Source organism: Corapipo altera, unplaced genomic scaffold (assembly GCF_003945725.1).
Source record: "Corapipo altera isolate COAL_440 unplaced genomic scaffold, ASM394572v1 61411, whole genome shotgun sequence".
Taxonomy (NCBI): domain Eukaryota; kingdom Metazoa; phylum Chordata; class Aves; order Passeriformes; family Pipridae; genus Corapipo; species Corapipo altera.
Genome location: NW_020884875.1, coordinates 28,979,347 through 29,000,759, shown reverse-complemented (window position 1 = coordinate 29,000,759; position 21,413 = coordinate 28,979,347). Strand labels below are relative to the sequence as shown.

General features: G+C 38.3%; 1 protein-coding gene across 7 annotated transcripts in view; it reads left to right on the top strand.

Moving 5' to 3' along the window:
• SSBP2 (single stranded DNA binding protein 2) overlaps nt 1-21,413 on the top strand; it is a 136,474-nt gene that overhangs the window by 17,129 nt on the left and 97,932 nt on the right. For 4 of the 7 annotated variants that reach the window (XM_027635198.1, XM_027635196.1, XM_027635194.1 and 1 more), the window contains exons 2-4: nt 14,706-14,778; nt 19,075-19,136; nt 20,764-20,848. In XM_027635198.1, coding sequence (XP_027490999.1) covers nt 14,706-14,778; nt 19,075-19,136; nt 20,764-20,848 — 220 coding nt within the window. Of the gene's footprint in view, nt 1-11,274; nt 11,382-14,705; nt 14,779-19,074; nt 19,137-20,763; nt 20,849-21,413 lie in introns of all 7 variants that reach the window. The other 3 variants (XM_027635197.1, XM_027635193.1, XM_027635191.1) reach the window with 1 other exon arrangement.

Below are 21,413 nucleotides of genomic sequence, written 5' to 3'. Positions count from 1 at the left end.
GAGCTGGAATTTAGGAAACTGTGAGTGCTTTGTCAAACCAGTTACCAAGCAACTCCTGATAATCTTCATCTCCAGGCTACTGGGTTTGAAATGTAGTCCTGATATTGTAAAGTTTGCACCTGCCTGTTGTTCACCTTGTACCAAGTGTGAAAAGCACCTCAGGGGGCTAATCTTCCCCTTCTTACCTGAAAGGTCACAGAATGCATGTGAAAGGGAAAACCATCAGCCTGAAGAGCTCCCAGTTAGCTCTGAAAAGTTGTTTTTAGAATTAGCACACAAATACTTGGAATAGAAGCATTTGGGGAACATGTTCCCAGTTTAGCGTAAAGTGTACTAAATGCTTAAATTTGAGGTTAAAGTCACAATCAGTAATTTTTGGGTTCAATTACACAATTTTTTCATTTGCTTGGTTTTTTGTTTTGTTCTATTTGTTTGTTTAATTTTTATTTGTGTGTGTGTTAGCTTGATTTGAGGATGGTGATGCCACCTTTGCATGTCATCTATGCTGTGTTCAAATCCACTCAAGTTTTATAGTCCATCTATGCATGTGATGCATTGTGCTTGAACAGTGCAGATATATCAAACCTGAAACAGAGATTAGTAACTTTCTGAAACAAAAAATCACATCGTTTGTGAGCATTTGTTGCAGGAACAGATGATACATCTTGAAATGAGAAGTGATAGTATTCTTGCATTTTTTCTACTGTTTTAAATGAAGTTCTTTCAGGGGCTTTTGAGTGAAAAAATGGGAAAGTGTGTTCTGGTCTGAGGTGAATGATGAAAAATTTCAGCCTCTTCCTTATAATTATTTCAGTAATGTTGTCTGAGGATGAATATAAAAAAGAAATCATTACTCCTTGTGTTTTCCTTTCAGAGATAAAAAATATAATATTTCAGCGGTTTAACGAAATTGTCGCTGTAAAAGTGTGATCAAACTCACAGAAGAGCAACAAATGTTGCCTTTTTGAATCTGATGTGAGGTTTTCACAAGCAAGCAATGGCTTATTTTTCTTGATATCAATAGGTAAAATTACTGAAATAGTCAGGGGTACTGAGAAAAGTTCTCTCTGATTTAATAAGTGACCCTCCCAATGAAATGAAGCAGTAGCAATGACTTTTCTTTTGCATGCTTACATTTTCAAGCGTTGTACTGAAAGTTAAACAAATGAAATGTAAGTCTTAGCTTCCTGAGAAATATTTGAGCCCAGTGCTGATGTTCCCAGCAGGTCTGGAAGGGAGATGAGGCAGGATCTGCCCTCTGAGCTCCCCTTCTTTAGGATCCTAAGTCTTCAGGATTTACTTTCCATGGAGCTGCAGTGGTCCCTCCTGCCTCTTCGTGAGCAGCATTCAGCAGTTAGCTAGTGTGGAACAAAATACCCCTTCAAAAAATACAGCAAAAGAAACATGGGATCCTGGTGATAACAGCCAGAATTTATATTCTGTGCATCCCCAGTGCTGTCTGTGTGTGGAGATGGGTTTGTGTGGTGGGGCTTTGGGAGGAGATACTGTTTTTCCCTTTGTTAGCCCTAACGGATCTGATTGGTAAAAGGTTTGGCGTTTTTTTTTTTCTGGTTGTCAGGAGGTCTTGGTAAAGTCCTAACAGAAGGTAAGCACTGTGACTTTGCTCACCATCAATCCCAGAACTCTCACAGGGCTTAAATTCAGTCTAATGGTTGATGCCCTTAACAAGGTACTTTGGAAAAAAAATGTTTTATTAAGAATTATCTTTCTGTTCCATGTCTGTTGCACCTGCAGGGAGGGTTAGGGAAATTGCAGGATTTCCACTAGTAATATATTATAAAGGTAGGCTGTGTGAAGCACAGACTTCTTTTACTTCCACTGGCAAGACTTTGTATCTCCAGCTACTCCCTTTCCCCCTCATGCTATTCCCCGTTTTCCACATTTCTGGGGATGAGGAGAGACCACACAGTCTGACAGAAAGCGCTGTAGAGACTAACATGTGTCCAGGTGCCTCTCCCCATCTGTTGCAGTTTCGTGCCTGATGCAGTTAGAGATTTACCTACCTCCTGTTGTCCCTCATATGCTTTTCAAGGGCATTTCCTTTCAGGGTTTTTCCTCATTTTCTTTGAGGCATGGCCAAGTCCCCGGGTTTGGGTTACAACCCCTTTATTGTGATTATCACAGTAAGGCTTGTGCTCTCCTGGAGAGAGGGACCAATGAGGAACCACTGAGTAACCACCTTCTGAAAAGCAAGGGCGTTATTTAGGTCAGAAGCACTGCAAAGGGAACATTTTTGTAAGGGAACAATATTGAGGAATAATGAGCAGTTTTTAACTGCACTGGTCTTGCCAAGGTTGTCTTGAGTTTCCCACTGAATTTTACAGATCTTTATTTTAGGTTTGCTTGTTCATGTGTTATTCCCATTTTTTCCCCCCACATATGATTGTTGTTTTATAGTCTAAGGACATCTTCAAAGCTGATCTTTAAAGGATTAGATACCTGCATAAGAGTCCTGAAGGGGTTGTATTCATCACTCTGAAGGGTGCTTAAGACCTTTTTAGTGACTCCAAACTCCAGATGGACTTGTCTTGTTGACTGAGCAGTAGAAAGGTTACATCACCTGTACAGACACGGTCATCAGTGAAAATACTCTTCTGTGTTTTCCTCACTGGACAGAGACCAGAAGATGCTGCTGGTGGTGGAAGTTCCTTGCACCCCAGTGTTGTTTCCTGTTAACCACTGCGTTCACTCCGCAAATTCTCACCTGGTACCTCCAACCATCCAGCTTAGGCTGTCTTGGACCAGGGATCTTGAATGCCTCCTAAAGTGTGTCATCCTGGGGTTGTTTCCTCAGAAAGTGTAATTTCTAATGTTTTCTCTTACCTGGATGTATGTACATGGTTATTGCCTCCTATGTTTACTGTGTTTCCTTTTTCCTCACATATCTTATAAAGCAGCGATAGTCTGTCTTCATTTCATGAACTTCTTTTCTCTTTTATTCAAATTACATAGTTGTTCCTTTGTCAACTTTCCTGTGAGCTTCCTAGGGCAAGAACTTGTTCGGTGTGTTTTTCTGTTCATACTTTCGTGTTGAGATGCCACACAGAAGGTATAATTTAGGTGTGAAAGGGACATTTTATTATTAAGGACCGACATTTTTTTCACATGTACAGAGAGCAGCCTTGATTGTGATTTATATTTCTCACTGACTTAAAATAGATGAGTAGTTTTGAACTGCATGAGTTAATTCTACACTATGAGCCTTTGTTTTTTTGTGTATTTTATGTTTCCCTGGTGCAGTGTCTCTTTCCTGAATGGATCTAGACTGCTGAGAACAAGGAGTTATAGGCTGTGCTGTGTTGCTCTTGCTTGGGAATTTTTTTGCATATGGTCTTACTTGCAGTTGGTGTTTGTTCTCCTGAACATGCTTTCAGAGATGAACAGCACAGGTGACATGTGTTGCACCACTGATATTTGGGGCTGATGCTCCTTGTGTTGTTCTGAAAAGATCTGTTCCATAAGGATAATTCTGATTTTAATCAGAAAAATATTTAAGCAGTGTCACAAAGCTGTAGTTGATTACTCACTGAGTTGGAGAAAAATTCCAGGGAAAGGACGTGCAAACAGCAGACTTGAAAACTTGTGGAAGTGTTGTTCCTTGAGTCTTGCTATTAAGGAACTTTTCTTGTGTGTTGCTGAAAGAATGTGCTTTAAATTTAATGCAGCTCTCATGTGAGAGGAATTAACATATATAGAAAAAGCCAGAAGGAGTCACAAAACGCCTTATACATACTAAAACTATTAACTGATTTTCATACTAAAAATATAAAGAGCGGCAGCCACTCTGAAAGAGAAGATTGACACTCAGTTAACACTCAGTATTATTTCCAAAGTCTAAAACCTGGAGCAGCAAAATACACAGTTTTCCTAAAATTTTCACTCCCATTTGGGCAAGCAGGACACCATAGGCAGTGTTGGCTGAGGTATTTTGTTAAAAAAGTTACTTATTAAGACACTCCAGGGCGAAAAGCTGAACTTATCCAACAGTTGCATGACAGAAGTATAAAAAACTTCTATTGCGCCTAAACATGACTTTTAGTTTTGCTAACTGTGCCATTGTAACCACAGTAATTTTGGGAAATCCACTGCATAATACTGAATTCTGATGTAAATGGTAGATTATGCTATTTGATTATGGTTTTATATCACAAAATGTATCCCTGTTAGGCTCTTTATAAGTAGGGTTTGCTTCTTAATGCAGCAGTTACAATAGTGCAGACACCTTCATTGTGGGAGCAAAGGCCAGTCCGGTCATGCTTTATGGTGAGGGTACATTTATAAATTGTTTATAGAGGGGCAATAAATAATTAATGTCTGTTATTAAATAGGTTACAGGCTTGAAGAATGTGCGTTGTATATGGCAGCAAGCACACAGTACAAGGTGTTAAAGACAGTTTTGTTTAACTGCTGCCCTAAAATCCATAACAAATTACCCTTTTGTTAAAATATATATTAAACATTTGATTTACTCTATGCAGATTTATAAATACTTTATATTTACTACTAAATATAATTTCAGCACTTGACTCCAGCCCTCCCTGCTGAGGAGAAAATGGAGCAGGGTTGGCTTTTTGAGGTGAAAGTGAAATCAAGAGCTGTGAATGCCTGGTGCTGTCTTCTTGTAATATACTAATAAAAGGATATTTTAAAAAACTAATTAATGTGTTTTCTAAATAGACATAGGGCCAGATTGAACATCAGTAATTTGGGAGATAAAGCATAGTATTATAACTTGAGTACAAGATTTAGTTTCAAGTCTCACTTCGAGTTACGTCGAGGGTAAGAAATTATATTCCTGTGTTTAAACAGGCAGTTGAACATTTTGTTTATCTTTGGTTTTAATGCAACCATCTGCTGATGCAAATAAAAATTTTGCATTTAATGCAAATCTGTGTATATGTATACAATTTCTTGTGAGATCTGTTTCTAATTTTCCCTTTTCTTCTTTTGCAGATACATTTCACATAACACTGACTTAATATGACAAAGATATCATAAATAGTTTTTCTCTAGTCATCGGTCTTTGTGGTGCCCCTTCCCAAACATCTTTTCTTTAATGGTAGCTGGTTGATTTTGTTCATTTCAAGTGCAGTCTGTTTTTTTCTCTGTTTCAGTCTGTCTCAGTAAAGTGTGAGACAAGTCTGAAGGATATTCAGCACTTAGCTGGGAACTGAAGTGTGGGTTTTTTACTCCATTCTCTATCAAAGGAACAGTTCATACAGAAATATGAGAGTTTCTTAATAAATCACAAGTGTTGCCTTTCTTTTCACTTTATTGCTATTCATTGCAAGTTTAGTGCCTTTTTCTTTCCTTGTTGTTTTTGCAGTTATTCAGAAACTTGTATCAACACTTTTTTTGAAAAAGTGTATACATGCTGCAAGAGAGTAAAGTTTGAGTCATAATCTTAATTTCTCATTATAAAAGTTTTATATAACATAGTTTCATAATAATTTGAACATTATGCCTTGTAAAACTTAAGTGGTTGTGTCTGAAAAGCACTATCTTCTGCCTTTCTGTATATAAAACATGAAACAGGGAAATCATGAATTGATTTATTTATGTAAACTGGTAAAAAATATGTAGGTTAATAGAAACAATAAAAGAATGTCACTAGTTTTTTTTTCTGTCAGCTGGTACTGGGAGTGACTTGTGCAGTATCTTTGGTGGAGTCTTGCAGTGTCCCCCTCCTCTCTTTCCCACCCGTTGTAATTTCATTACAGTGTGTGGAGATAATGCTGGTAGACTGTAGAAAAAGCAGCAATTAAAACCAGTATTTTTCCCTTGCTTCTGCAGGTAGATCTTGCTTGGGATAAGGATCAGCAAGGGCAGGTCCCCTACTCTCTTCTATTTGTAATTCCCCTATGCTGAGCAGACTCCAGCTTCTTACACTGGAATCTGCTTCTATGAGTTTCCAGAGTAATTCAAGATTAGTTTCTCTTTTAATGGTGAGAAACAGGAAAAATGAAAAAAGGATGATGAAGGCAATAAATGAAGAATTATCTACTGAAATGTCAAGGAAGGCCAGGTTGGAGCAACCTGGGATAGTGGAAGGTGTCCCTGCTCATGGAACAAGATGAGTTTTAAGGTCTTTTCCCACCCAAACTAGTCTGGGATTCTGAGATTCTTTGTGTGTAATTTTGTCACTTGAGATCCAGATCTCTTTAACACCATATAAGTATCTCAAGTCAATTTCAAATAACATGAAAACAGCATCTTAAATACAAATATGGGCTGAATCTTAATATTCTATTCATATTTAACTGAGAAATGGAAAATGCATGGAAGTTTTGTAAGTTTCTTTTAATCAACTTTTCTGTGTTCTCAAGCAATTTGATCAGAATTCTTCAAGATGTCACTAAGAAGAAATGAGAAAGGCTGCCTAGGCAAGAGTTTGAACATGAGCAATAGGAAAGTAGTGTTTATATTTAATAAAACATTTTGGAGTACATTTTGAAGCTTTTTTTTTTTGGCCCTAGTATTACAGAGGATTTTCTCGTAAAATTCTTTATCACTCATCCTTTATTGGAAAATGTTTTCTGAAATTCCCTAGCAAAACTACCTCCACACTTTCTTTTTTCTCCCTTCCTTTCCCCCCTTCTCCTCTTCATTTATTTGTTTTTACTCTTACTTTTTAGTACCGGCTCCTGACATCTTAAAACCTGTCCATGTCCTGTTGAAGTCTCCTATTTGGCTGTTTATTGTCCTACTGCAGCAATTGAATCTTGACAATGTGACACTGACTTAATCCTGTATTTCCTGACTTGCCTGCTTATGAAGTCATCCATGAAGTTAACTCAAAAACTGGTTCCAGAACGGATTATAGTATTCTAGTAATGCATACTTTAAAACATTGTAAAATAGAAAATTATCTCTTTTCCAGTGTAAACCAGTTGGAAGACAGCCTTTTCTGAATTGAAGATATACTGTAGAGGAATGCATTCATAATTGCTAAGAACAGAACAACCAGTCTGAGTTATGTCCTGCACATGGTAGACCTGTAGTCTTTTGAATGCTCAGGTCCTTAAAATTTGATTTAGAAATAAGTGCTCAGCCAGAGATTGTGTGAGAAGTGGTTTTTCCTATTTCCCCTGTTTCAATTACAAGCAAATACGCGTTTGGTTCTTCTTCCAGACATCAACTGTCAGTACAGAATCAAATTCTTGCCATCCCTTTTGTCCAGTACCTGGTTTCTGCCTTTCAAACGCTATCCAGTGCAAGCAGTTTGGAGAGTTAGCATTCAGATTTTCTAGAATGACAGTCAAACATTTGGCAGTATAGCTTCAGTACTGCAAGATTTTATTTTTGCTGGAGGTTTTTTTTAATTATTATTTATGTTTTTTTAATGTATAGGTCAACTCTTCGTTAGACAGATTTTCAAACATCTTCATTTTGTTGCTGAAATTCTTTCTGCTTGGAAAGTATCCTCACTGTAAAAATATGGTGGGAGGATACAGAAACCACTATGGGGGTTTTTTTTATGACCTGCATTTCAAAAGGAAGATATTTCTTGTAACTTACAGTTTAGAGTCCAAGCAAATTAGCTGTAAAGTTGTAAAATACATATATTTGGCAGTAGACCATCCCCTGGGCAGTGTGAGAGAGGAGTGAAGCCTCAGCAAACTTGTAATGCAGGAACTGTAGCTTGAGGCTGGTGCTCCAGCTAATCTGGAGTGGAAATGTGGACTGAACTGGAGGTGTGGGCTGGTCCATCTTGGCTGTGGACCAGTTTGGGGGAGCAGCAAGAGGTTCCCTCCAGCACCTCTCTGTCAGCCAAGGGTGGGCATGAACAGCAGTTATCTGAGGAGGAACAGAGTGCATCAAGTTCTGTACCATCAGTTTAGGTGTGCTGAGGATTTCTATAGGTTTATTTACCTATTTATCTATGCTTATAAAGATCTCCTTTTTTTGGGGGGTGGTTGCTGTTGATTTGGTTTTTTTTAAGAGAAATTCCTTGAGTTCTCTCACCACAGTCCCAGTGCAGGGCCTCTTTTGGAAGGGAAACTTTATGGCTCAGGCAGATGCTTAGTTGTCATCTACTGGACCCAAATGCTTAATTGGGGCTAATACTGTTGTGTGCCTTTACTTTCTTCATTGTTGTTGCAATTTTTTCTTGGATCACTGAGGAATCTTTGATGCAAACCAGAGTAACCTCTTTATTGTTTTCTGTCTGTCTTCCACTGATATTTGCCATGAGTTTTTTAATATAACCTGAACCACCTCATGTTTGTCTTGCATTTCTTTTCTTCAGGTTATCTGTTTTTCTGAAAAAACTCTTTCTACCAATTCCCTGAATTTCTTTGACTTCTGAGGTCTGTTAGATTTACTCTGATCCTTTCAGGACTTACTGTCTCCAGAATAAAATATTATTGGTTCATAATAAGTCATACAAATTACTTTCCACCGTTACTTTTTAGGTAGATACTCAAGGAAATTCATCTTCTGTTTCATCATCTATGATTCCCATAAAATTTATGAGATGACTCGTTACTGCTTGTCTCTTCAGAGTGTCCTAGCAAGGTATAAGTAAGGAGTTTGTGCTTAAGAGAGAACACAGAACTGGAGCAGTGAGTGGGGAGTGATGATACAGTCTATTTGACTTATTATCTCCAACTGGGTTGTCACCTGCTCCAGGTGACCCTGCCTTGACAGGGGTTGGGCTGGATCACTTCCAGAGGTCCCAAACCATTTTGTGATTCTGTGAACAGGATATTCTGCCTGTACTTCCTACAGAAACAGAGGAGCTGTTTTTGCTATTGGCAAAAACATGGGTCCCTCTAGGAGCTAGATACTCAGAAACACTGATTTATTTGTATGAATGAAAATCAAATTACATGGTGCTTGCTTTGTGAGGCTGATGGGCACTGCCTGACCAGTCAGTGCTGGTCTGGGTCTAAGTCACCCTTGGGGATCTGAGTATATTATATTCATGCTTCTTCCTCTTTCTCAGCCTTTTCCAGGTGCTGCTGTAGACAGTTTTTTCTACTCCAAGCAGGCAACTGCTTTAGGAACAGCTGTAATGTGTAAGATGTCATATACTACTTGCATTAAACACCATGTAAAAACTCATTGCTATCCTGTTGAAAGCAGCAGGGAGGACCAGAGTTACCACCTTTGTTATCAGGAAGAAGTGGAATCTCATGTATTTTTATAAAAGTCTCTGCTTACACTTTAAAATATATTTTGTCAAGTAACTAATTTTTTAGCTGCCGTTTTGGAATATATGTGCCAAACATAGGTGCGAAAAGGACAAAGTTGTTTATTTGAAATCTTTGAGGTCATCAGGAAGATCCAGCTTTTGATGAAGTATTTGGAAATGGGTGGAAATTATCCCATTCCAGATGGAGTCTACAGAAGAGTGTTTTGATTTTGCAATACTTTGGATCCATACTAATTTCTACAAGCTGAGACCTGAGACAAAAATGAATATGAAATTCAGCCAGAGTCAGACGAAAGTGAAGTGCAGAATGCTGTGCAGTGTGACAGCACAAACCAAGACATCCTTAGCAGATGAAAATATGTAAAACCATGCAATTAAGTGCTTATGGGAGAGACTGCAGGCACCACCACTGCACACATCTCTGATCTTTTCCAAAAGATCAATGGATACCAGATACCTGTGCAGTGTTTAGTTATTTACTGGTGCACAGGTTTAACATGTTGTTGGGAATAGTCAGAGGTTGAAGTCTGCAGGAGTTTAAGTAGCAAAATTTGTGAGCTGTAAGTGTATGGGTGGACTGGAAAACCTTCCTGTTGTTTTTAATGCTTTTAGAGTAATAGATTGCAACTGTTTTAACACTTGAAGCAATAAATAGAATCAAGGGGAGGGCGACCTGACTGTAAGAGGCATTGTCTGAGGGCATTTTGCAAGGGATCAAGTGGAAGGGAGACTGGAGGTGAGTCTACCTGCCTAGAGTTGTGGTAGGTGAAGGCTCTTCCTGTCTTTAAACCGGGATAAACAAGGAGAAAGGATCAGCTTACTTGAGAAGCACCATCAGCCTAATGCAAGGCACCAAGGCCACTGTTCATTGTAGCACTGAGTGTAAACCCCACGTATTTAGGGGCATGCAAGAATGTTTCCCGCTGTCTACAGAGAGAGGGAGAAAGAAATGGGTGTGAATCATATTGAATCCATTCACGTTTTTTCTGGCTGTGTTTGCAGGGCTGTGCAGGAGCTCTCAGAGCAGTCAGTGCACATTCCCAAACAAACATCGAGTAACTCCTCCGGGACTTACTGTTTCCTCAGCCAGTGTTTGGGTTTCATTTCATACCCATGTGTTTCCAAGAAAACCAGTCACATTGCTGAAGGGATACAGAGGACTAACATTAACATAGATCATGTTTGGAGCTGTAAAAAAAAAAAAAGGCAACGGACTGGCATGATTAGAAGCTCTTGGAAAGGGCAGCCTGCTGGACTCAGGGTAAAAAACCAAAAATATCAATGGCATGTAGGTGAAACAATGTGCCTGGGAGAGCTGGTGTGCTGGGGGATGTGTGAGGTGAATCACTACAGTGTCAAGGCCATTAATGAAAAAAATATATTAAAAATATAGGGGAAATTATATTAGCATATTAATGTGCTAAATAAGAGGAGAGAGAGAGAGCGCAGGGAAAATTACTGTCAGTATGATCAAGTAGGCCAGAAAGAGTGGTTTGGCATACATGTTTGTTAAAAAAAAAAACAAACAACTTTCTTAAAATATTGTTTACCATTGTTAATTGAAATTTAGTAAAACCAGCTCATCATCAAGAGCTTCAGAGCAGGTTTTAAAATACTGGATTGATGGATTCAAGAAAATTTGTTCAAGAAACTCCCAATTTAAGATATGGATTCAGTGCTATGTTCTCTTATTTCAGAGGGTGAGGTTTGTATTTTGATTATGAAATGAGTGAGATTCTAGGGAGCCTCTGGATTTGAAATGGAGTCTATAGCCCTTTTTGCAAATAACAAAATAGCTCCTCCTCTTCATAGGTCAGAGGAGTAATTTTGGAATACTTGAAGTCTTCTGAAACATGGAGAGGAATTTAAGATTTTCTATGGAGTTATTTTTCATTGTTATTCACTCAAAATTATATATGGATATTGATTTGCTAGTTTTTTTATTACTGTTAAAAAACCACATGCCATATGCAGAACTCTCCATACGTTAATAGTTTTAAAAAAATTAAGTCTTACCAATCTAAAAATGTTAAATGTATCATGCTGATGCTCAGATCTAGAACATTCTCATTATAGGTACTTTATTTTTTTTACAGCCAGCATCAGATATTAACAGCAAAATGTCTGTTGATGACAGAGGAGGTGCTAGCATCTTAGGGACATTTCTGTGGTGTGTAATCTTAGTCTTTTGGATTGGAATTGGGTGAGTTAACCATGTTTTCATCAATGGAAATACTGCTGCAAGGCTTCAGTTGTAAACTCTCACTAAGCTAATTGCATCTTCCCACCTTAATGTGTAAGAATGTCATTCCCACAGCACAGCAAAAGGGATTACTGTTCATTTCCTGGTAATATTCTGATAACTGGTTGACTTGAACCACTTAGATGGTTCATTTCTTTGGAATTCAGTAGGTACTTGTAGGATGTAAGAATGCGTTGTCCAGTTAGAGCAGAAACTTCAGACAAAGTGCACTAGGTTAGCAAAATGAGCTAGACAGTAACCTTTTTTGTTTGTTAATGAAGTGAATGTTTCATCAGGCTACAGATGAATGTGTGCTCTAATTGTCTTGGCTGGGAGTGAGGAATTCTGGCCTATGTCATGTCTTTAAAAAAATTACTTCAGCATTGTCATAAATTGATTGGAAATATTTTTTCCTCACATTACTCATGGGATGTCAACAAGTATGCAAATGTGAAAATTTAACGTATGTCTGCTCGCTGCTTTTGCATGGTTTCTCACACCAGTTTAATGAGTAAAAACTGTCTTCTAAAATGTCACTTCAAACCCAAGTCCTTTATTGTCGAAGACCACCTCACTGTTACATTCTGCCCAGATGTTAAATAGTTTATTCGTTTGTTCATTTTACACATTTGAAATGTAGCCTGATTTTTATCTTATTTTGGTCTGTCCTGTAGTTAAAGTTTGTGTATCTGGTATTCCTCCTTGTTATACAGTGTTGCATCTTTGGTTTGTCTCTGGTGCCTTTCCTCAGAGCATCAGTTTGCATTGATCCTTTTTGCTGCAACACTGTTTAACATTAGTATCTTTCTTTTGATCTCTGTGGTAAATGCATTTATTTCTGAATGAAGTATAACATTGTTGACTTCTGTAAAGACTTCCTGACAGCATAATAACAGGGGATGGACCAGAGATACAGATCTAATAAGACTCAGGTTATTTTGTGTTGTGCCTCCAATCTCACGCTGTTTGTGGAAGGTGGTCCCGGCTTTCCTTTTTTCCTCCTGGCACAGGAGGCAGCCAGTCCCTTTGCTAGCGTGGGATTTACCACAGGTGGATCAACTTGGAAGCCTAAAACACAGCGTATTTATTGTTTTACTGAAATCTGTCATGTTTACCCCCCACAAACTTGTTAAACACGGTTTCATTTCACTACCAGTGTGTTTACCCCAAAAGGTAATAGGGCATATCAAAGAGTTGGAGATGTTACAGTTATCATAATGCTTAATTAGCACATTCCATATGTTTAAGTCAAAGTTTTAGGTCTGTCTTTTTTGCAGTGTTAAAATATCTTGGATTTTTGGACCAGAGATGATTGGAACAGGGTGGGGGTGTTGGGCTGGGCTGGAGCTTTTCTGTGTTTCGCAGGTAGCCTCCAGAGGCCTTGAGGTGAAAGTCACAAATCCCTTTGGGTATTACAGTCTTGTGCTGTCAGTTTGGGCATCGTGGTACCGTATTTGCTAAAGCTTTCAATGCATGGCAGACCTGTGGAGGTGGGGAAAACCCCTGCAATAAACTCCAGGGTTTTGTGCTGTTTCGCTTTCATTTGAGAGGCAGAAAGGATATGATCACACAAATCCTTTTATCTGGACCTCAGGCTTCATGCTTTGATAAGAAGAAAAAAGGGAGTTTCGTAAGACAAAGAGGTGCTTTAAAGCATTACTGGGTATTCAGGATGTCTTGGCTGTAGCAAAAAAGCGCTTCCACCCTGCACGTTATGTCTGTCTTAGATTTCATCTACAAATATTTATTGCTTAAGATTTGGATGACAATCAAACTGTGAAGAATTGAGTCAACTTCTAAGAGATCCTCTCTCCCCACGGTACTCACAGAGTGCAAACTACAACCAGTCATGTTTGAATATATATATATATTTAAGGAAAAAAGTACATTTTTGCTTTTGAAGTTGCACAAAGAGTAAAGTAATGTGTATGTGTGTATTGCATGTACAAAGTATAAACAACAAACAAAAATAATTTTTATGGAATGCCTCTCCGAGATTTTAAAATTTCATGCTTAGTAGGTCACTGCAATAACTACTACTCTATCAGTGCCATGATGACAGTGATCATTGCATGGGGTTTACAACTGTAACAGGAAGACACATACTCTTCCTCTCTACTGTGTGTAGTTAACTGCAAGTTTTCGAATATGATAACTAAGAATGTTTCAAATAAAAATAACCATGTATCAGTAAGTGCATGAAGTACATTTTACTTCTTAAAAGCAGTTTAGCTACTAAAGGACACTCCCTCTCCTTCTTCTTTTTCTTCTTCCTCTTCTTCTTCTTCCTCCTCGTCTTTCTCCCTTTCCCTTTTTCCCTTTTCCCTTTTCCTCCTGAAATGTTTTATAGATCGTTTCCAATCATTATTATTAAATAATTCTTTTACACAACGGTTCATTTTGAAAGACTTAAGCACACAGAAAAATGGGAGCCCCTCTAGAGAATCAGAGGAATTGAACGTGTTGCTTCTTTGGTTTTCTAATATAAATTTTTCCTACATGGCCTGTATCAATTGGATCTGGTTGCTGTTCCTGCTCCACCATTCCTGGGCTGCTGCACAGGCCTTCCCAGCCCAGGTTGTGCCGGTTGATCGTTCAGGGAATGAGTCCTCTTACAGCAGTGAGATCCTTATTCCAGCTCTTTGTCTTTCCTTGGAGATGTGTCTGGAAATGGCTTTGGGAAGCTCCTTTGGGAGCTGTAATAGTTGTTTGTAGTTCTGTTGTCATCAGAGCACAAGTCTGAATGAATCTGAAAGCCTGTTTGCACTTCGCTCTACAGGTATGATGGTACTGCATTGATGCTGGAATTGCTTTTCCTGATGTAGCCTGGGGTTTGTGTGTTCTTTGGATAAACACAGGCTATTTTTCAAGTGTGCTAACAGCTTGACACATTCCACGTGTAAAGAAATTTGCTCTGGAAAAATAATCAGTGTTGTTGTATGAATATCTTGTATTTACAGTAAGCATACTCATAGAGAGGAGCAGTAGGTCAGTTGATAGTTCACTGGGCACTTGTCCAAATATCATTAAAAATGTTGACATTAAGTAATTTGGGGGTCTAATAATACTTAATTAACTACTATTTAAACACCTCTGGTCAGATTGACCTACATGTCTAGTGTAAAACTTCTGGTACAGGTGATAGATTTGACACGTTCAGTACATCATGGGCTGTGGGAGGTAGTGGGATGCACCTTGTGCAACTTGTGATAATCTTTTGTCTTTAAAGAAGAGGAGCAAACAAATGCACAGCACTAAATATTGTCCTTTCTGTTTGTTTTTCAGATTAGCACTGTACGTATATGAATATCTGCTCCATGTAGGAGCACAGAAATCCGCCCAGACGTTTTTGTCAGAGGTACGTTTCCTTGCACGACTTCCCAGTGAGATAAATTTGATTGGGTCTAGGACAACAGCAGTGAGAACCTTGAATACCAGTTTGCCTCAACCAGCACAGGTTTCTCATTCTGTGGAAGCCAGTTTGCCGTGTTATTTTACATGACTTTGTGTAAATGCTTTTGCTGTGGTTTGTTATCCCCATTCCATGTTGGGGAAAGATTATTTTCTCCAGTAAATGTGCCCGTTAGAGAACACATCAATGGTACTCTCTTTTTATGACCTTTCAAATTACTATTGATATATCCAATTTTGAATGATGGGCCCTTCCAAAATACACCACCATAATGTATTTTGAATTCTACTGTCACACACTATCTGTTCTCCTCTTGAGCATCTCTCTGTGCCCTTACCATGCTTTTAACCACTTCACTTCTTTTCATCTGTTGAATCACTGTTGCCTGCAACCATTTAGATCCTGGTTTTTTAAACATTTTCAACTGCTAATGGAATTTTTACCTTTACACAATAGTTATTTTTTTTCATAGTCTTTCAAAGGCTTTGTATACATCTTTTGAAGGTTGAAGTAAATTATGTCTCCTTACCATTTTACATTTGACCTAAGATATAAATGTGTGCCAAACATATTGAGGTCTTTTGGATTTATTGTTGTTTTTAATCTTTCTTTGACAGGAATATTTAAGATAATAATAATAACAACAGTTGAATAGTGAGCAGCAGTCATGAAAAAATAGGCAAGATGATATAGTAGGAAAATTTGCTGATTCAGCCTATCCTCCTCCAGAAGCTAATAAAATTGCTATGCTGGTGCTGACATTCTGGAGGTTGAAGAGGGGAGGATGAGAATCCAGAGTGTTGTTTGTGATACTTACACAAAATTCATGTAGCAGAGAGAAGGAAAAGGGGTAGAATTGTGGTAGTATCAGTTTGGGTTTATCATGGCTAGGCTTCTCGAACGAAGATTTAGGAAGGCTCTGTCCACATTTCTTACATGCACAGTGGTGGCTAATGAGGCCAATACGAGATAGACATATCTGATTGCAAAAGGCACAGCAGAAAGACTCCTTAGGTGGTATATTCTGCAAGATATGACTCTTTCTGCATTGTCTTTTCTCCTCAAGAGTGATCCTGTGTGCGTTCTCAAAGGAAGCAACAGCGTTATAGATGCTGTGTCTCCAGGCCTCCCGATTTGAGGCCAGAGTAGACCAGTTATGATGTTCAATATGGCCAAGGCTGAGATGTTGTTTCAGGGAGTCCTTGTATCTTTTCTTCGGGGCTACTCTCTTGCGGCAACTGGTGGCACGTTCACCATAAAGCAAGTTTGAGTTTATAATAAAGTATGTTTTTGACAATTTTTTTTCTCTTCGGTAAAGCAGTGGAAAAATAAGAGAGAAAATAATGTATCATTTTGGCTTTCCCGAAACAGCTGCCATTTGTAAATACTGCACTGCATAAGATAAATTTTGCTCATTTTGTTTTTATGATGTATTTGCAAAATGAGCACTTGGCAGAAGTGTAACTGGTATGATATTTGGATTTCTAGAAAACATTAAATACAGGGTCTTGAAACACAGCTTTTAAAACTAATTCAGTCTTGGCTTACAAAGAAACTCTCAGGTCTGAACAACGTAATACGAGGATATAACAAATCTTTCAAATTAAAACTGGTACTATTGAAGAGTTAGCAAACGTGTGTCAGGGACAATTAATAGTGTATAGAGTTGATGTGAGCTGTGAGTTTATTTACCTGGCTAATTAGCAGTGCAGAAGGATAAATATGGTGCTGACAATAGTTATGAGTGGTTGTGTGGCTGTTGGGACTCAGTGCCCTCTCTTCTCTGTCGTTTTGGGTGGATTTCATTAAAGATTAAATGGTTCAGAGTAGGTCCAAAACTGAATGTATATAGCAGTCAGTAGTACGTATACATGTATAAATGGCAAAGGTTGGGAGCCCTTCCTTAAAGATCTGCAAGGCAGTGTGGCTCAGAGTCATGAAACCAAATTAAAAGAAAATTTAAGTTGGATATCATGGAATCCACTCTGATCCTGAATAACTTAGAGATAGTTGTCCTGAGTATCCCTTTATTTTTGTAATGCTTTGTGTATACTTTGAATTATGTACGTTTCCTTTGAAGATCTGATCCTTCTCCCACGTATTTTCTATCCTTAGTTAGATTCTAGCCTTGGAGGAATAATTCCATTAGCCTGGACCAGGAGGGTGGGCATTTCCCAGTTAATCTTTCCCTGGCTATGAGTTTAACCAATACAGATGACAATGAGGGTTTTTTTTCCTAAGATTAATAATTCTTTGTAAGTCTCTGTGATCAGACTGACATCTACCATGTGAGGCAAGTGTGTGAATATTTTGAAAAAACAAAACAAAAATCCTTGAAAAGAGCCCCGAACTTCCACATTCCCTTCAGGCTTCTTCTCCAAATGAATTTCTCAAGCTGAAATATGGCCTAGGACATAAGAGGAATTGGTTAATTTCCTCGCTAAACCCTGCTTTGAAGAGCACAGATACAGCTTAGGCATAGGGAGGGTGTCCTGCAGACAAAGTTTTTACTCTTCACTGAATGATTTTTCAACTTCAGAACCCCCTTTCCCCTTTGATTGTGCAGTACATCTCTTCATGATGTTATTTTGGAACTTCTCAGAGGTACTGTGCATTCCAGATTATTAATATAAGTCTTTCCAAACCATTCCCAGTGCACATGAGGAGCAGTCATGCCTTAGAGAAGTGTTTTTGAAGAATGCGTGATACCTTTGTGGTAGCTTTGGCCTTTATCTTAAATTTTTATTGTTTTTTTCAGCCAGCAGTTAAGCAGAAGCTTTTTGAATTATGTTTTTTATATATTAGCTACTGACATGTGTGAGGAGTATTGGTTCATTCTGCCACCTTACCAAAACAAATGGTAGTCCCTCAAGGTTATATTTTAAAAACAATTTAAACCAGCAGAATTGTTTTTGAATAGTTTTATTCATGTAATATATCAAAATTACATTGGGTTTCTTCATGTAAGTGTGAGATTTTCTATATGGATTTTCATATGAGTGCCAACAATATTTTTAGGTATATGAACAACATTGTTGTTGGTCTACAATCTGTTGACAGAATTTGTATGTGTTTAAATTTCTGAAGAAATCAAATCGAAGTTGAGAATCAAAGTTTTAGTCTCCTTTGGAAAGTTACAATATTAAGCTTTTATGTACTTTTACATATATGTATCTTTAAATATCTATCATATTAAGACTGTTTAAGCATTTAATTAAAATAACCCTCCTTTTGTCTGCCGTTACTTCTGTCCCTAGAGAAGAATATGGTTTGTTTTTTTAACAATTTTTTTTTTTTTTTTTAACAAAATTGGACAGGAAATAATACTGTGTGTCCTTGTAACTGGAGGAATTTGGAGTGCACACAGTGGCCCAGTTTCCACCCAGTTCTGACAGACATTCTTCTGGACAGCGCTATGTGGGCTGTGTTATAGCACAAACTACTTAATTTTGGATTTGAGGACAAGTTAATGACTGGCGTTAATAAGATTGTTATATTATTATAGTTTAGATGCAGTATTTGGGAAGTATTGCAGAACACAGTCACTGTGATTTATGTTGTCTGATGGGTTCACTGATCAACAGCAGAAGTGTGAAGTCAAGAGTTAAGAGTTCTTAAACTGCATTTCCTTTGAAGACAGTGCTAAACAAACCTGGCTTCCTGGGTGGGAATGAAGTCACAGCCAATATAGGCATTCAGGAGAGCTTGCCAGCACAGAAAAACAAGCCAAAAGAGCTTTACATTTTCACTGAGTGGTGGGAGCCTGGGTTATAACTGTGATGCTACTTGTAATTTCCACATCTCCTCTGACTAAAGTACTCCTTGAGGATTATAAAACACTGGCTGGCTGTGGCTGTGGGGGGAACACTGCCACCTGCTGAATCCATAACACAAGTTCTGTGCAAATTGCAAAATATTCGAGATTTTAAGAGTACGTTATAATCAGGGGTTTTTTTGGTCATGCGTTTTTTACCTTAAAATAACACACATTGTATTCAGAAGCCCCTTCCCCCCTCCAAAAAAAAAATCTAGAATATGCTTCCCTAGCATGAAAAAAGCTAATTTCAAGTATCAGCTATATCTATAGGTGTAATAAAGTAATATGGCCATCCAGATTGATGATCATAAAGCCTTTCATAACTGCGAAATCTTGTGTATCCTTTTGATACCTGAATTATGTAATGCCTTTTAGTCACAGTGATCACAAAAATGTACACCTCTTTTTTTATTGTTTTATTTTAGATAAGATGGGAAAAAAACATCACACTGGGGGAGCCCCCAGGATTCTTGCATTCTTGGTGGTGGTAAGTACCAATTTTCTTCTCCTCTGATGTTTTAGGATATGTTGAATGCTGGTTCCAGCAGCTGGAGGCAAGAAATTCAGGTGAACATAGTAAAAGGAATGGGAGGATGAGAATTAAGAACCATTTTCTTGTTAAGGAATGAAATAACAGAGAATTAGATATAGAAAAAGATGCTGATATTAGATACAGAAAAAAAGAAATACTGCCTGTGTACTGTTAAAAAAGCATTTTCTGGAGAGAGTGGCCTGCATTTCTTTCTTCACCTTCCGGAAAATTTTGCAATTAAAAATTACTCTGCGTATCCTAAATAATTGCATTTGGGAAAAAAACCCCCAATATACAGAGCCTCTGTGTGGGTGTGAACTTTCTCAACCTACAGTCCACATTTGTGTATGTAGAATTCTCACAGTCACTGCTGTATAGCCATGGCATTTATTCATTGTCACATTTGAATATATCCAATATGCCTGTGTTTGAAAGAATACAGAATTGCAGAGAACATGTCCAGCTGTCAGCAGTACAAGAATTTACAAGTTTTAAAATGGTCCCATTTGAACCCAACTGATCTGTACAGTTGCATAGAAGGTGGCGTATTTTTCACTGACCATTCTTTCATAGCTTTAACTGCGTGATGGAAGCCTAGCAAGAAGAATGTGTCCTTTTTATCTCTCATTTCTGCGTTATCTCTAATTCTGATGGTCTGCAGTATAGTACTCAAATTGTCCACAAGGCCCTGGACTAAGTTATAAAGGATTATAATTTTATAGGATTGTAAAGCGGGTGCTGGACTAAGTTATAAACCATTAAAAAACTACTATGACAACTTTTATTATTTTAATCATTCTAACACGCATGCAGTTTCATTCCAGAAACTTTGTGTTATATCTGATCTGTGTATAACTCTGAAGAGGTTTGGGGGGAAGACCAATGGGAGTAGATACCTTAGTTTCCTTTCTTTACGACCCAAGAACATGCCCATCTATTTTCTACACCAGAAAATGGTCCATACACCAGATTCTCCGGGAACTTCCATTTAAGGACAATATTGGACATTTTCCCAGAGAAGCTGTGGCTGCCTCATCCCTGGAAGTGTCCAAGGCCAGGTTGGATGGGACTTGGAGCAACCTGGGATAGTGGAAGGTGTCCCTCATGGCACGGGGTGGGACTGGATGGACTTTTAAGTCCCTTCCAACCCAAACCATTCTGAAAATCTGTGAACCTTGACATTGGAAGGACTCCTTTCTCTCTCTCCAATTTCCTTCCTTTCCGTGTTATTACAAATCCATCTTTGTGGAAGTTAATTGGAGCAGTTGCTGGAGGGATGAGATTAAATGCAAACTAATACACATTATACTCTTAAGCCATATATATTGACCTACATTTTTGGTCTGTACTACAGTGGTATTAAAGGAATAGCACTGCTTGCCTCAGAGATCAGACAGCAGGACTTGATTCCTCACAGTTGTTTTACAAAGCTAAATTCTTCCTCAGAGGTGTTTTCATCCCTTGGAGGAAAAGTAATGTGTCTGTTTCTACACAGGGACAGGCACGTGGGGGAGGTGTGTACACCATAGAATCTACATGAGCATTACAGTGACGTTGTCACCTTCTCTGTAACTTCTTGCAGTGTATTTTGGGATCTCTACTGTGCAGCTCCAGAAAGACGAGAAACATGTGAACACTCAAGTGAAGCAAAAGCCTTCCATGACTATGTAAGTTTTGTGTCTTTACCACATTTTTTAGTTGCATGTGATAAAATATGATGGAGCACAACACGAGTAACTCCTGGAAGCCATCTCAGAGATCAAGATGCTGTCCCAGGTGTTAATGCAAAATAAAGAATATCCTTCTGTACATGGACACATCAGGCTGGTCACAAAGGCAATTGGAAGCACGGATGTGACCTGTCCAAATACCCATTTAGCTCTGCCAGTGCTAAAGAAAAGGCTGTTCAGCAGTTAGAATTGATCCCCTGGCTTCTGCCAGGACCCTACAGCCTGAGAGTGTGGTTGTTCAGATATTTTTGTATCCTGTAGTAGTAAGTCTTTCTCATCCTAGTAAACAACTTAGCATCACGGAATTTCTTAAATGCAAAATCATCTGGTCCAAGAGAATGGAAGTATTAAAGGGCAGAAGTTTTATGCCAGTTTTGCTGCCTTTGAGACTTAGTTCACAGCACGAAGTTCAGTGGTGTTTTGAGGGAGAATAATTCTCACAGTACAACTGTGAAACGTCTCTCCTTGAGTCTTTACCAGATCTGTCTTAGAAATACTGTCT